The sequence below is a fragment of the Equus quagga genome, chromosome 3 (assembly GCF_021613505.1).
Source record: "Equus quagga isolate Etosha38 chromosome 3, UCLA_HA_Equagga_1.0, whole genome shotgun sequence".
In the NCBI taxonomy this organism is placed as follows: Eukaryota; Metazoa; Chordata; class Mammalia; order Perissodactyla; family Equidae; genus Equus; species Equus quagga.
The window spans coordinates 54,725,967-54,741,721 of NC_060269.1; the positions used below are offsets into that span (position 1 = coordinate 54,725,967).

Here is a 15,755-nt window from a genome sequence, read left to right on the forward strand (position 1 = left end):
TATGCTGAGTGAAATAAGTCAGAGGGAGAAAGTCAAATACCATATGATCTCACTCATAAGTAGAAGATAAAAACGACAAAAAAAAAACAAAACACATAGCAATGGAGATTGGACTGGTGGTTACCATCGGGGAAGGGGGGAGGGGGGAGGGCAAAAGGGGTGATTAGGGTCACATGTGAGGGGATGCACTATAATTAGTGTTCGGGTGGTGAACATGATGTAATGTATACAGAATTTGAAATATGACGTACATCCGAAAAAAATGAAAATTAAAAAAAAAAGAAGCTGGACACAAAAGGGTACAAACTGTTAGAGTCTGTTTAAATAATATTCTAAAACAGAGTGAGTTAATCTAAGATACAAAAAATTCAGAAAAAGTTGCCTCTGGGAGGCCAGGAGCAGAGACTGACTGGGAAGAGAGACGGAACTTTTGGGGGTGAAGGTAATGTTCTGTATCTTGATAGGGGTTTGGATTATGTAGGTCTAGGCATTTGTTAAAACTCAGCAATGCACAGTTAAGATTTTTGCATTTCATTGTATGTAAACAAATACTGAACTCTTTTTAATGATATATATGCTGCAAAGTACTTAGGGCAAAGTGCACCGATGTCTGCAATGAACTCTGAACTGCATCAAAAAATATGATAGACTAATTGATGGATAGAAGGATGGACAGATATGTGATCAAGCAAGCATAGCAAAATCTTAATGGCAGAATCTAAATGGAGGGCATATGGTGCTCATTTTGAAATTATTTCAATTTTGCCACGTTTGAAATTCTTCATAACAAAATGTTGGGAAAAGTAAATCATGTATAATCATATGATGGAACGTTACACCGCTATAAAAAAGAACAACGGGATTTTTTTATGTACTGGTATAAAAAGATCTACAAGATATATGTATAAGTAACATAAAAAAATAAAAATATAGATAATATATAATAATGTAAAATGCAAGGAGCAAAAAATATGTCCTTTTTCATGTACACATACACACACACATACGTGTGAACAAGCTCTGGAAGTATAAACAGTGAACTAGTATCAGTGGTTACTTGGTAAGAGAACAGGAAATGAAATAAAAAGTGTTGAGGCAGGAGAGAAACTTCAACAACACACTATTGATAATATGTGATGTTTTTATCACATGAATACATTGCCTAATTAATAAATTAAACATGATTTTTGAAGTCATGAGACAAACTATTTGTCTAACAGTATTCTCAGTCTCATATTAACTTTTCACAGGAAAGTGCTTTTAATAAGGTAATAAGGTACCTGATAGGTCCTCATATATTTGTCTGAGATAGGCCTATACGATCATTCAAGATTATCCAATTCCCAACAATCAACAAAGTGAAAAGATACACAGAATGGGAAAAAATATATGCAAACCATATATCTGACAAGGAGTTAATATCCAAAATATACAAAGAACTCATTCAACTCAATAGCAAAAAAGCAAATAACACAATTAAAAAAACGGGCAAAAGACCTGAATAGATATTTTTCCAAAGACAGATGAAAGGCCAACAGGTACATGAAAAAATGCTCAACATCACTAGTCATTAGAGAAATGTAAATCAAAACCACAATGAGATATCACCTTATGTCTGTTAAGATAGTCATCATCAAAAAGACAAGAGAAAACAGGGGCTGGCCCAGTGGCGCAGCAGTTAAATTTGCACGCTCCACTTTTGATGTCTCAGGGTTCACCGGTTCAGATCCTAGGCAGGGACCTAAGCACCACTTGTCAAGCCATGCTGTGGCAGGCGTCCCACATATAAAATAGAGGAAGATGGGCACACATGTTAGTTCAGGGCCAATCTTCCTCAGCAAAAAGAGGATTGGTGGTGGATGTTAGCTCAGGGCTAATCTTCCTCAAAAAAAAAGACAAGAGATAACAAATGCTGGCAAGGAGGTGGAGAAAAGGGGGACTCTCATGCACTGCTGGTGGGACTCCACAGTAAGGAGTTTCCTCAAGAAATAAAACATAGTACTACTATATGATCCAGCAATTCCACCTCTAGGAATATATAAAAAGGAGATGAAAACACTAACTTGAAAAGATATCTGCATCCCCATGTTCATAGCAGCATTATTTACAATAGCTAAGACATGCAAACAACCTAAATGTCCCTGGACAAAGGAATGAATAAAGAAGGTGTGGTATATATATACAACGAATATTATTCAGCCATAAGAAATGAGGAAACCTTGCCATTTGCAACAACATGGATGGACCCTGAGGGCATTGTGCTAAGTGAAATAAGTCAGACAGAGAAAGACAAATACTGTATGATCTCACTTATATGTGGAATCTTAAAAAACAAACAGAAAACCAGACTCAGATAAAAAGAGATCAGATTTGTGGTAACCAGAGGCGAAGGGTTGGGGTGGGGGAACTGGAGACAGGTGGTCAAAAGATACAAACTTCCAGGGCTGGCCTGGTTGTTGCAGTGGTTAAGTTTGCATGCTCTGCTTCAGCAGCCGAGGGTTTGCCACGTCAGATCCTGAGTGTGGACCTATGCACCGCTTATCAAGCCACGCTGTGGTAGGCATCCCACATATAAAATAGAGGAAGACGGGCACGGATGTTAGCTCAGCATGTAATCTTCCTCAAAAGAAAAAAAGTGGAGGAAGATGGGCATAGATGTTAGTTCAGGGCCCAGGGCCAATCTTCCTCAGCAGAAAGAGGAGGATTGGCAGTGATGTTAGCTCAGGGCTAATCTTCCTCAAAAAAAAAAAAAAAAAAAAAGACGCAAACTTCCAGTCACAAGATAAGTACTAGAGATGTAAAGTACAGCTTGATGACATAGTTAACACTAGTGTATGATATACAGGAAAGTTAAGAGAATAAATCCAAAGGTTCTCATGACAAGGAAAAAGTCTTTTCCCGTTTTGCTCTCTCTTTTTATTGTATCTATATAAGATGATGGATGCTAATTATTGTGCTAATCATCTGACAATGGCAAGTCAAGCCATTATGCTGTACACTTTAAACTTACACAGTGATGTATGTCAATTACATCTCAATAAAACTGAGAAAAAGAAGATGACCCAATTCTTGTGTTTTTGGTCTGCATATGACCTTTCTTCCCATTTTTAAGAAAGTATGGCAGGGATTTTTTCATCCTCTATAAGACTTACTTGCACCTCTCTCCCCTTGCCTCTATCCCATCCTGTCACACTGGCGATAGTCTACTGCCTGAGAGCCGCTCTAAATTATCTCCAGCCCCACCATCTGAGAGGTCTCACAACACGAGCTGTGTTTGTCTTCACATTTATCTAACGACTACCTTTCCTATATAAAATCTGTGCCATATGATATGGAACACAAAACATGCAGTACAAGTCAGATGAGCTTATTTTAAAAGTTTGCATCATAAAAGAAAACACAGGCAAAAGATATTTGAATAAATGAAGAAAACACTTAGAGCATGTGATTAGCTCCTGAAAAATAATAAATAATATTCTATGATTTAAAAAATAATAGAAGAGGTTTACTTTTAATAGAGTACAGAAAAGTGAAGAAACGTTTCCAGAAAGACGGGGTGGGAAGTGTGGATACTAATCCAGTATGTCAAATGTTGTGGATACGTAAAACAAAGAGAGCTAACTAGCTTTCAAGTTACCAATGTGAAGGTCTTTGGTAACCCTGAAAAGAACAGTTGCGATGGAGAAGTGGGGACGTCGGTTAAGCAGTGGTTGAAGTAAGTTAAGGGAGACTGGAAGGAGAGGAACTGGAGCTGTAAACAGATTACACTTTCAAGAGTTCTGCTATAAAGAGGACTTCAGAAATGGGGTGAAAGTCCAAGAACAGGGACAGAAAAGAAAAGAAAGCAGCAGCTATGCAAAGGACTTGGGAGGGAGTGAAGAGCACGACGGAAAGGAAAGAGCTTGGCATGTTTTGAGAACTGAAAAGTGCGAAGCGAGTAGGTAGAAAGAAATGGATAGAAGGAGTGGGCCAGGGAAAACCACAGGAGAGCCTTGTAGATAAGGAAAAGGACTTTGGATTTTTATTCTAATGCAGTGGAAATCAATTAGGTTCTAAAGTGAGAGAGTGATGTGATATACTTTGCCCTTCTAATCAGCATAAAACACTTTCAAGTCTCTTTTTCATAAGGTTACACTAACTCTACATTCCTCCCAAGTCTACATCTCTCTTCCTCTTCATAGCTCAGCTTCCATAAAAGGTTCTAAACTCCTTTTACTTGCTCACCTTCCATCTGCTTCTTAATTCCTGGATTCTATTTCTGCCCCTAGCACTCTAATGACAGTGCTTTCATTAAGGTCACAGTGCCTCTTCCCGGACAAACCCACTGTAAATTTTTCAGCCTTCAACTTGTCATTTCTCTTCCTGAAGTACTCTCTTCTTCATTTTAAATCCATACCACACTCTCAGTTTTCCTAACTCTGACTATTCCTCACTTTCTTTTCAAAATCCTTCTTCCTCTGACAAAGTCTTAGAAGAGTTTCACACAAAGCCCTTAGAAATCTGTCCCCTTAGTATCTCTTAAATATGTCATCTTCTCTTTATTATCTTCCAGTAAGTTAGTGTTAAGGTCATCAATAATTTTTGTCTAAATTACTGCAAGAGCCTCTGAAAACTGGTCTCAAGGACTTCTACTTCTGAATAAGATGGAATAGGGTAACTAGAGTTATGCTATTGCCTAAATAACCAAAACAACTGGACAAAATAAATAAAAGAATGGTTTCAAGACACTGGACAAGAGGCAATTAAGAACACAGATCCCCAAGAGAAAAGGAACAAACAAGATGATTCCTATGATTGCCCCAGCTAGCTGCCTTGAGAGAGTTTCCAGGCTGCAGCTCAGGAAAGGGAAGCCAGGCAGAATCCAGAAGACTCTAATTTCAGGAGATAGAGCTGGGATTCTTGGGAGACCAAGCCAAGTAGAAAAACAATTCCAGAGATTTGCAGAGGGAAGCCCTTGAGTATTCAGCAGAGTAGTGATCCAAGCAAACATGTGAGAAAACTACCCAAGGTAAAAAAAGAACTACTCAAAAAGATGACAGGAAATACAGGACATAAAATATCATCTGCTCCCACCAGTCAGACTGGAAAATGGTATAACTCATGGTACACTGGGTACTGAGAAGGGTTTTATTTCTGCAGTGGGAAATAATTAGCACTGGACTAAACATGGCTCTGATTTCACCTAACAAATCTCAAAAACAAGACATGAATGGATCAAACTGAGCCCAACTAACTTACATGCATTCCAGAACTAAGCTCCAGAATAATTATAGAAAGACAAAAATACCTAGCACTCAACAAGGTAAAATTCCCAATGTCTGGCATCCAATCAAAAGTTGCCAGTCATGCAAAGAAGCAGAAGAATATGACCTATAGTGAGGAGAAAAACCAATCAATCAAAATGGACCCAAAAATGAGACAGGTGTTAGAATTAGCAAGCAAGGGTATTAATGAAGTTTTTACAACTGTATTCCATATGATCAAAAAGTTAAGTAGAGACATGGCAGCTATAAAAAAAAAATCCAATCAAACTTCTAGAGATGAAAACTATAGTATCTGAGATTAAAAATACATTGGATGAGATTAATAGTAGATTAGGCAACACAGAAAAAAATAAGTGAATTTGAAGATAGAGTAACAGAAACTATCCAGAATGAAACACACAGAATAAAAAGTATCTAAAAAATGAAAAGAGCATTACTGAGCTATGAGATAACTTCAAGCTGCTTAATATACATGAAATTGCAGTCCACAAAGGAGAGAAGGGGGAGGAGACACAGAGATATTTGAAGAAATACTGGCAAAGAAATTTACAATTTATGAAAATTATAAACCCCCAGATCCAAGATGCTCAATGAAGACCAAGTAAAAGAAACATGAGAAAAACTATAATAAGGCATTTCACAATCAAATTGCTCAAAACCCATGATAAGGACAAATCTTAAAAACACTCAGAGAAAAATGTCATGTTATGTACAGGGGAGTAACGATAAGGATCAGATTTCTTGTCAGAAACAAAGCAAGTGAGAAGACAATGGACCAACATCTTTAAAGCACTGAAAGACAAAACTGCCAACCTAGAACTCTATACCCAAGACAACATCTTTTAAAAATTAAGGTAAAATACTTTTCAGTATACAAAAGTTGAAAGAATCTATCACCTACATTGCAAGAAACATTAAAAGAAGTCCTTCAGTCAGAAGGAAAATGATACCACATGGATATATGAATCTAAACAAAGAAATTAAGAACACCAGAAATGGTAACTACATGGATAAATACAAAAAGACTTTTTTTCTTAGTATTTAAATCTCTTTAAAGAATAATTAGAGTTCTGATTCCTGGGAAGATGGAATAAGCACACATCAACCTGTGCCTCCCACTGAACACAGCTATAAAAACCAGGACAAAATGCATGAAGCAGCTACTTGAGAACTCTGAGAAGCAAACAGCAGCAGCCGGATTAGGGAAGAAGAGAAAAACTCAAAGTACCACCAAACTGGTGAAAATTTACCATGCTCCCCCCTCCAGTATTCCCCAGTCAGGCTTCAGTATGCCAGAAACCCATAAGTAGGCACCAGGGTACAGACAGAGAGAGCTCTAAGAGAAGCCTTCTAGTTCTAGCTCAAGGAATGGAGAAGGGATATTCTAATGCTTGGAGAGAGTAAGGAAATCTTTCAGTACTTTTCTTTCTTTACTCTGTCATCTCCTTTACCAGCCCCCCTCCCCCAATCCCATGGTGGCAGGAGCAGCAGCTGGTAAACAGAACCCACAGCAGATAAAACTAGGGGAGAGGAAGCTCCTTTTCTGTTTGGTGGAAATGTGGTTCCGAGAGGATGGGGCCAACTCTCATTGCTGTTTTTTCTTATATTTCTATATTTTTCTATGTTTCTCGCCATATGGAGTAAGGTAACTAAAGCCTCAGCTTTCTGACCAGATGACCAAAGAGAGGAGACCCAGGGAACCAGAAAAAACTAGGGAGATAGTGAAGAAAAAAGAACTCAAGAAAGCAACTCCATAAAGCTGTTTATTATTACCTGGGCTCACCACCCACCCTCCCCACCCTGCAATATGTGCATGCATGGATCTGATCCTACTCAGCATATCAAAGAATAGGACAATGGAACTAATCACAGATGACTGCCCAGGTCCCAGACTAGTCACTGCCAGATAGATCAAAACAGCACTGACAGGCTTTGAAAAAAGAATGGCTATTGGAACCACAGGCCACAGAGAGCGGACAGGAACTTGTGACCTGACTCTAAGTAGGTCAACTGCCTGCCAAATATTGATAAAAATATCAATATCCTCCATAGGATTTAAACAAGACCCAGAGTCTCATAGGGAAATACTCAAAATGTTGAGGACGTAATTCAAAATTACTCAGCATAAGAAGAACCAGGGAAATCTCAACTCTCGTGGGAGAAGATGGCTATCTCATGGGAGATGGCTATTCACAGCCAACACCAACATAACACAGATGCCGGAAATATCTAACAAAGACTTTAAAAACGGTCATTATGAAAATGCTCCAGGAAGCAATCATGAACACTCTTGACAGTGGAAATAGAAAAACAGAACGCAATGGAAAAAGAAAATTTGAGGAAAGAAATAGAAGATATAAAGAAAATTACATGAAATTCAAATTTCAGTGTCCTTAAATAAAATTTTAATGGAAACAAAACCATGCTAACATTTGCATATTGTCTACTGCTGTTTTGCAATGATAGAGTGGAGAAGCTGCAACAGAGTCTATATGGCCTCAAAGCCTAAAATATTTACTATCTGGCCATTTACAGAAACATCTGCTAATCCCTGTTAAAGACTCCCCTCCGTACTCAGAATAAGTTCATACGGTTTGACAGAGCCAACGTACAAGACTCTTCATGATCTGGCCCTGCTCGCTCTTTCAAGGCTTCTTGCTTGCCATTCTTTGTCTTGAATTCTGAACTTTAGCCATTCATGCTGAATTGTATCCAGTTTCCTGAAGTTCACATGCTCTCTCACTTCTGGGTCTTGGCTATTCTCTGCCTAAAACACTCTGTGTGGCTTTTGGTTTAGCTAACTACTTATCCTTCAGCACATCGTTTTTTCCAGAAATCATTTCCTTGGCCCTCCTAAGACTGATTTATGCTCTGAAACATATTCTTACAGTAGTTTATGATTATTCCTAGCTTATTACTTATCAACTATAATTGCCTCTTTACATGCCTCCCTTTGCACTAGACCCTAAGCTCCTTAAAGGAACTGACTATGTCTTAACCATTATTATATCCTCACTGCTTAGGAGTGGTGTAGAATTGGACTCAATAAGGAACTGTTGAATAAGTAAACAAAATAAATGCTATGGAGTTTTTGGGTTTTTTTAATGCAAAGAACTTTAATAAAAATAGTCCATCAAAAAAATTACTTAAAACTATACTTAGTTGATAGTCAGACTTGTCCTTTTTAGAATGTAAGTTCCATAAAAGCACATATGTTTTTGTTCGTTGTTTTATCTCCAGTGCCTAGGACAACGCAAGAAAATAATAGGTGCTCAGTAATTATTGTTGAGTAAATGAATCATTGAGTGAGATCATCTCAATACCCTTTCTAAATGCCTAAGGGATCTTTCTGAGATTTTATGAAAATTCATTACCCTGCTTCTCATCAAGAATTATTCCTGGTAATAGATTAATTTAACATGGTAGAAAGAGTTAAAATAATACAATTTCAATATGTATCATTCATTTCCTTTCTCACACTTTACACTTTTGTAGTAAAAATTTTTCCTATTCTTAAGGTTGAATAGTTTTCTCCATTTTTCACCTATAGAAATTCTCCCAGCTTCTCTCAATCCCTCTAAGTATTCTTTCCTTCAGAGCCCCGTCTATGAGTTTGCATGGGTGCTAGACCAAAATAGGATTATACACTTCTACACCTACTTTCAGTTGCAGAGAAGGATGTATCCAATGTTAACTCATCCAGAGGAATCACAAGTTGACCTCCTGCCTCCCATTTCTTGCGATCAGATGAAACTGATTTTTCTTTCTCATGCTCTTTGGCCTCTTCATGAACAATTATCTCGCATGTATCAGGACGACACTGCTTTCCTGTTTCATCTTCTTGAGCTTTCAGGTGTTGATTTAATCTACGTAATATTTCTCGCTTACTCTGAAAGAGTTAAAATGTTGTGTTTTAATATGTATATAAGTAAAACGACTGACAGAGAAAATTTGAAAATTGTACCTACTGAAATAGCATTGTTAGTCTTTTGCATTTCTTCTGAGGTTTCCTGGGTATCAGTTACACTTCCGTCCTTTAAACACAGATAGTTATAGAGTAAGAAATAATGTCATTTTTAAATTTATTTAAAAGTCTACCTTAAAAATTTGATAATTTTGTTACTTTGTTTTTCATTAAATTGCTCCTTGTGAATATTTTTATTCCTGTAAAATGTTAACATAGTTTCGTTCATTATCAGCAGTGAGAAATAGTTAAAGATAGTCAAGTAACAGACTTAATATATAGTAGATGAGCCAATTCTCAATTATTTGCCATATGTTTGGATTTTTGATCATATATTTAACTATATCTTCTTTTTTGGCACCCAACTTTGGTAATTTTAAGTCAATGGTAGAATTAAAAAGAAAATTAATTCATATATTCTCTTAATTAGAACTAGGAAAAGTTTTGATGGATAAAGTAATTCAAGATAGGCAGTGTCATTTTGAAGTCGTCTTTATGTTTCATGTATATATATTCTTATTAAGCCATGCTACTAAACATAATTGAGAATTGGTTTTTCTCCCTAAGCAAAGAGAGTAACTATAATAAGTTCTGAGTCCTTTGTACTATTAATAATATAAACTTTTTCATTAGTATAATCATAGCAATCTAAAGCACCTAGAATTTTTAAATATATGAAAAGAAGAAATTAGTAGTTATGAAAGCCACAAAAGCAAAGGTATCTGGAAGACTCACAGTAAATTTTCAAAGTTTTACGTAAGCAATATTTACCAAGAAAACACACTAAGAAGAACCATTTAGTTACATGGATTACCTCAATTTTGTAATATTTGAAAAAAATACAAGAGTATAGTGGTCAGTTTTAAAGTAATACATGTAAATGAGACAAAGAGCATTTTACCCAGTAGTCAGGAATTAGCAGTCGCTACAATCAGAGAGATGAACAGCTACTTGAGATGTGAAACTGGGTACCAGGAAGGGAACCACACAGTGGTATGTATCTAAAGTAGTGAACAACGTAGCACATGCAAAGTCGTTACCAGAAGGAAAAAGAGACTAAGCCTAGTTGAAGAACAACAGTTTCTTATATGCAGTTCTTGAGAGTGATGAAGAAACTTGTATTTTCCTACTCAGTCTTATTTTCAAGATAAACACAAAGGCAGTAAAAAACTGGTGTAGCAATAACAACAGGGTTGTCTGCAAAAACCTAATGAAACTCAAAAATTAAGAGGCACAGACATTAATTACCAGGAAAGGAGAAAATCAGGTTAATGTGTTATATTATGATTCAGTAAGACATTTTCCCCTCTGTCTGATGAATTCGAGGCTGAATCCCACGTCATAAACCCATTTCCCTTAATCCCAGAACAGAGTTTTCACATTTTAGATGAATACTCAGCACATACTTCCAAGTTTTAATTTTTCACTTGCCCACATTTCTTTGTTTCACTATCTATATGACACAATAGAGATTCAGAAGTAGAAGGTAAAAGAAATAATAGACGAATTAAGTGTAATTATGCTGAGTCCTCTAACATTTCCTAAGCCAAAAAATTTAAAATAAATGTAAACATGTCTTGGACTTTATTCCTAGAGTCAATTACTTTAAGTACCAAAGGCATTATTTTTCAAAAAGTGAAAGCTTTTGTTTCATTGTGAAAGCTAGGGTATAAAAATGTTTGCTGCATTATTTTTGGTACATTTTCATATATATTTGTTCACTATTCTTTTAAAGTAAAAAAGAGAGAATCATTTCAATATATTTTTATCTACAGCGTGGTCCTACATATAAAACTTACGGCAGCAAGGCTCCCATATTCAGAGTAAACCATACACAAAAATCCTAAGAAATAATTTTTTTCCCAGAAAAATCTAATAGGACATTAGGAATTAACATAATGTCATTAAATTTAATCCTTTTAATAATCTTTTGACTATGAGGAATTCTTAATTTTAGGAAACTTACCATACCCACTTCTTTCAAGGCTGAAGTCACAGAAATAACAGATCTCATCTGTTGCTTCGACGGAGAGCCGCCTGCTTCATGCTGTCCCGAAGGTGGAGACATATCAGAACTCTTTACTCCTTTAGCCACCAACTATAACAAAGAATTTAAATACATTGGGAAATTCAGATTTTCATGAAGAAATAAAATGGCATATAGAAGATCACTGTTTATCCATTCTATCCACAAGTAGTTTTTTTTCATTCCTCAATTTTTAGCGTGCAAAGCAACATGCTAGGTGCAGAAACATCAGTGAATAAAGAGAAACTTCTCTGGCCTGAGATGTACAATAATCATGTGTCATGTAGTACCAAATAACTCCTTTCTATTACATTAACCACGTTTCATAAAATTATCTTAAAAAACAAAATGTCTTCTAAAAGATTAAATATTAGTCTTCTCATTTTAATTTTAATCCATTACAACATTTGTGGGAAGAAAAGACATTTTACTTATTCATCTTACACTTCAAAAAGAAAGGCTTCTGCAATTTCTGCAAGTTTGGTACAATCTTCTTAAAGTTTGAACATTAATCACCCAACATAAGAGCCCTCATTATAAAAATGTCAACATAAATGAGAATGTAAGAAGTGACATGTAAGGGTAATAAGATTTACTTCACTAAAAATATCGTTTGTTATATTCATATGTGTTCATTTCTATCTTGCCATTTAGACTCTAAACAATGTGAAATAAGATTCTGAATCCCTAATGTATATAAGGAAATGATATTCGCAGGTATGCTCATAGTAACATGGCAGCAAATCCGCTCCCTACTTCTATCTCTTCTTCAAACCAGTAAACAAGAATTTCTGGTGAGTATATACTTGAAACGCAGTTTTTATTGAGCATCTTCTAAGCATAAGGTTGTAATACAATTCTAATATTTAGTCTCCTGTATGTGAATTTTACACTAGTATCTATATTATTCAAAAGAAGATGGAGGTAGCCAATATAGCACTGAAGGAGAAGAACAAAGTTGGAGGAATGACACTACTTAACTTCAAGACTTACTACAAAGCTACAGTAATCAAGAGAGTACGGTATTGGCAAAAGAATAGACAAACAGATCAATGCAACAGAATAGAGCTCAGAAATAGACCCTCACAAATATAGTCAACTGATCTTTAACAAAGGAGCAAAGGCAATTCAATGGAGATAGTCTTTACAACAAATGATGCTGGAACACTTGGACATCCACAGGCAAAAAAATGTATCTAGACACAGACCTTACATGCTTCATAAAAATTAACTTGAAATTGATTATGGATCTAAATGTAAAATGCAAAAGTATAAAACTCCTAGAAGATAACACAGGAGAAACTCTAGATGACCTTGGGTTTGGCAAGGACTCTTTAGCTAGAACACCAAAGCCATGATCCATGAAAGAGAAAATTAATAAACTAGACTTCATTAAAATTAAAAACTTTTTCTCTGTGAAAGACACTGTTGAGAGAATGAGAATACAAGCCACAGACTGGGAGAAATTATTTGTAAAACACATAAGGGACTGTTAACCAAAATACACAAAGAACTGTTAAAACTCAACAATAAAAAAACAAACAATCCAATTAAAAAATGGGCAAAAGATCTGAACAGACACTTCACCAAAGAAGATACACAGATGGCAAATAAGCATTCAAAAAGATGCTCCACATCATATGCCAATTAGAGAACTGCAAATTAAAACAATGTGATACCTCTACACATTTATCCTGATGATGAAAATACAAAAAACTGACAACATCAAATGCTGCTGAGGATGTGGAGCAACAGAAACTTTCATTCATTTCTGGTGAGAATGTAGAATGATACAGCTGACAGTTTGGCAATTTCTTACCAAACTAAAAATACTCTTACCATCTGACACAGCAATCATGCTCCTTGGTATTTACCCAAAGGAGCTGAAAACTTATGTCCACACAAAATAATGCACACAAATGTTTATAACAGTCTTATTCATAATCACCAAAACTTGGAAGCAACCAAGACATCCTTCAGTAGGTAAATGGATATAAAAACTGGTACGTACATGGAATATTATTCAGCAAATAATGTTTAGAAACTTTATAATATTAAGAAACCTTAAATGCATATTACTAAGTGAAAGAAGTCAATCTGAAAAAGCTACATACTGTATGATTCCAACCCTATGATATTCTGGAAAAGGCAAAACTATGGAGACAATAAAATGATCTGCGGTGTTAGGGGTTGAAGTGAGATTAGAGGTGGTAAGAGGGATGAACAGGCAGAGCACAGAGGACTTCTAGGGCAATGAAAATATTCTGTATGATGTTACAATGATGGACATATGTCATTGTACATTTGTTCAAACCCATAGAATGTACACCACCAAAAGTGAACTGTAATGTAAACTATGGACTTTGGGTGATGATGTGTCAACGTAGGTTCATCAGTTGTAACAAATGCACTACTCTGGTGGAGGAAGCTGATAATGGAGGAGGCTACACACATGTGCAGACAGGGGATATATGGGAAATCTCTGTACCTTCCTTTCAATTTTGCTGTGAACCTAAAACTGCGCTAAAAAGATAAAGTCTTTAATGAGGAAAAAAAAAAGATGGAAACATTGCTTTAACCCCACAGTTCAGCACTGTTGAGAAAGTATACTGATGTTTAAGATGTCATAATAAATAAAAAAAATTTAAAAAAATCTAGAGCTCATACAACCAACTAGTATCTCCTTGAAAGATTATATAGAAATATTTTGAAACTTTATGATTGTCTTATTACCGTAGAGTACATTCAAATTTTTACCACTAATTCTGAGGAAATAAAAATAAGCTCCAATTGGTTCTGAAAAATAGCAGCACTTTTAAAACAAGTATGTTATTTCTCTACATGATTATTTTGAAGCTAACAAATGAATTTGGATATACAAATTCTGCCATTTTATTTAAATTAGTAATTACTTCTCTCTCACATAGGATATTTATCAATTGTATTACACTAATTCACCTAAAGAAATGATTTCTGCTATTTCAATAAATAAGTCTGATGTGATTTGTGAGAAAATGAATAAACAATATCTGATTAAAAATTAATTAATCAACATATTCAAAGATGTGTTAAGCACAGTGCTAGATAATAGATATCTCAAATGAATGATATATGGTAACTATGTGAGGTGATAGATGTTTTAACTAACCTTATTTTGGTAATCATTTCACAACATATACATATATCAAATTATCACGTTGTACATCTTATACCTACACAATGTTATTCAACAATTATCTCTCAATAAAGCTGGAAAAAATCCCAACATATTGTAAACGAGAAGTAATTGCAATAAATAATTTTCAAACCAAAAAAAAAAAAAATGGATGACATTATGGATTTATAAACCAGAAGAGAAAGGGGGAGACATAAATCAATCAGTATGTTATAGAGAAATAAAAGTAGATAGATGTGTGCTACATGATCTGGAGAAAAAAAAAATCAGAGTAAAAGCCAGAGAAAGAACTAACTGTATAAAGCCAGGAGGGGAGATGGTAAGAGTGGCCTTCATGGAGTAGCCAGTTTGAATAGCCATACATTGTTGAAAGAAAACACAGTTGAAGCAGGACAGTTCTGCACTCAAATCCAAAAACTCTCACATCCTAGTCCTGTGATTTTTTCACTGTTTCTTATCCTCTCTGAACTTCAAACTTTTTCTCTCTAAAATCGGAATGCTATACTCATTATCTTCTTGTTATAGGGATTAAATGTGATAATTTACATAAAGTACACAGCTATGTGCCTAATAAGTGGTATTAATTATTATAGTTCAGCAAACACTTATTTAGTTTCTATAAAGTAAGGTGATTTGGCTTAAACACTAAAAAGTCTGGTTTTAGTCCCTGATAAAATGAAGAAACTCGCACAAACCAAGTTTCTGATCTCTAGAATGTAGAACAAACACAGAAACCTCCCATTTGTGCATAACCAGAATTTAAAGTTTTAGCACTGCATGACGTTTTATGACACAGAAGTCAATAAGAAGCAGAAATCTGAAAGACAAATATTTTACATTATAAATTTTTTAAAAACTAAGATTTTTTTTTTTAGATTCACCCTGAGCTAATATCTGTTGCTAATCTTCCTTTTTTTTTTTCTCCCCAAAGCCCCAGTACATAGTTGTATATCCTAGTGGTACGTCCTCCTAGTCCTTCTATGTGGGATGCCACCACAGTGTGGCTTAATGAGTGGTGCTAGGTCCGTGCCCAGGATCTGAACTGGTGAATCCCAGGCTGCTGAAGCAGAGCGCATCAACTTAATCACTACACCACTGGGCCAGCCCCTAAAAACTAAGATTTGAAAAAAAACAGTCAAGAGTAATTTAATTGTATGACTAATTAAACATGAGAGAGAATACAAATTTAAACAATTTCACTAAAGTAAGAACAGCACCAACTTCCCTTCTCAACCTATGATACAGTTTTCATTTACGGTTATAAAGATTATCTCAAAAGTCATTTCCAAAATTATCAGGCAGAAGCCTATGATAGGAACGTTAAGG

The 15,755-nt window shown here is 35.5% G+C and overlaps 1 protein-coding gene across 11 annotated transcripts in view; it reads right to left on the minus strand.

Moving 5' to 3' along the window:
- The window catches only part of NEK1 (NIMA related kinase 1), a 219,998-nt gene that overhangs the window by 72,334 nt on the left and 131,909 nt on the right, over window positions 1–15,755 (minus strand). For all 11 annotated transcript variants that reach the window (XM_046657126.1, XM_046657120.1, XM_046657127.1 and 8 more), the window contains 3 exons: window positions 11,195–11,326; window positions 9,233–9,298; window positions 8,925–9,153 (listed from right to left, as the gene is read on the minus strand). In XM_046657126.1, coding sequence (XP_046513082.1) covers window positions 8,925–9,153; window positions 9,233–9,298; window positions 11,195–11,326 — 427 coding nt within the window. The remainder of the gene's footprint in view (window positions 1–8,924; window positions 9,154–9,232; window positions 9,299–11,194; window positions 11,327–15,755) is intronic.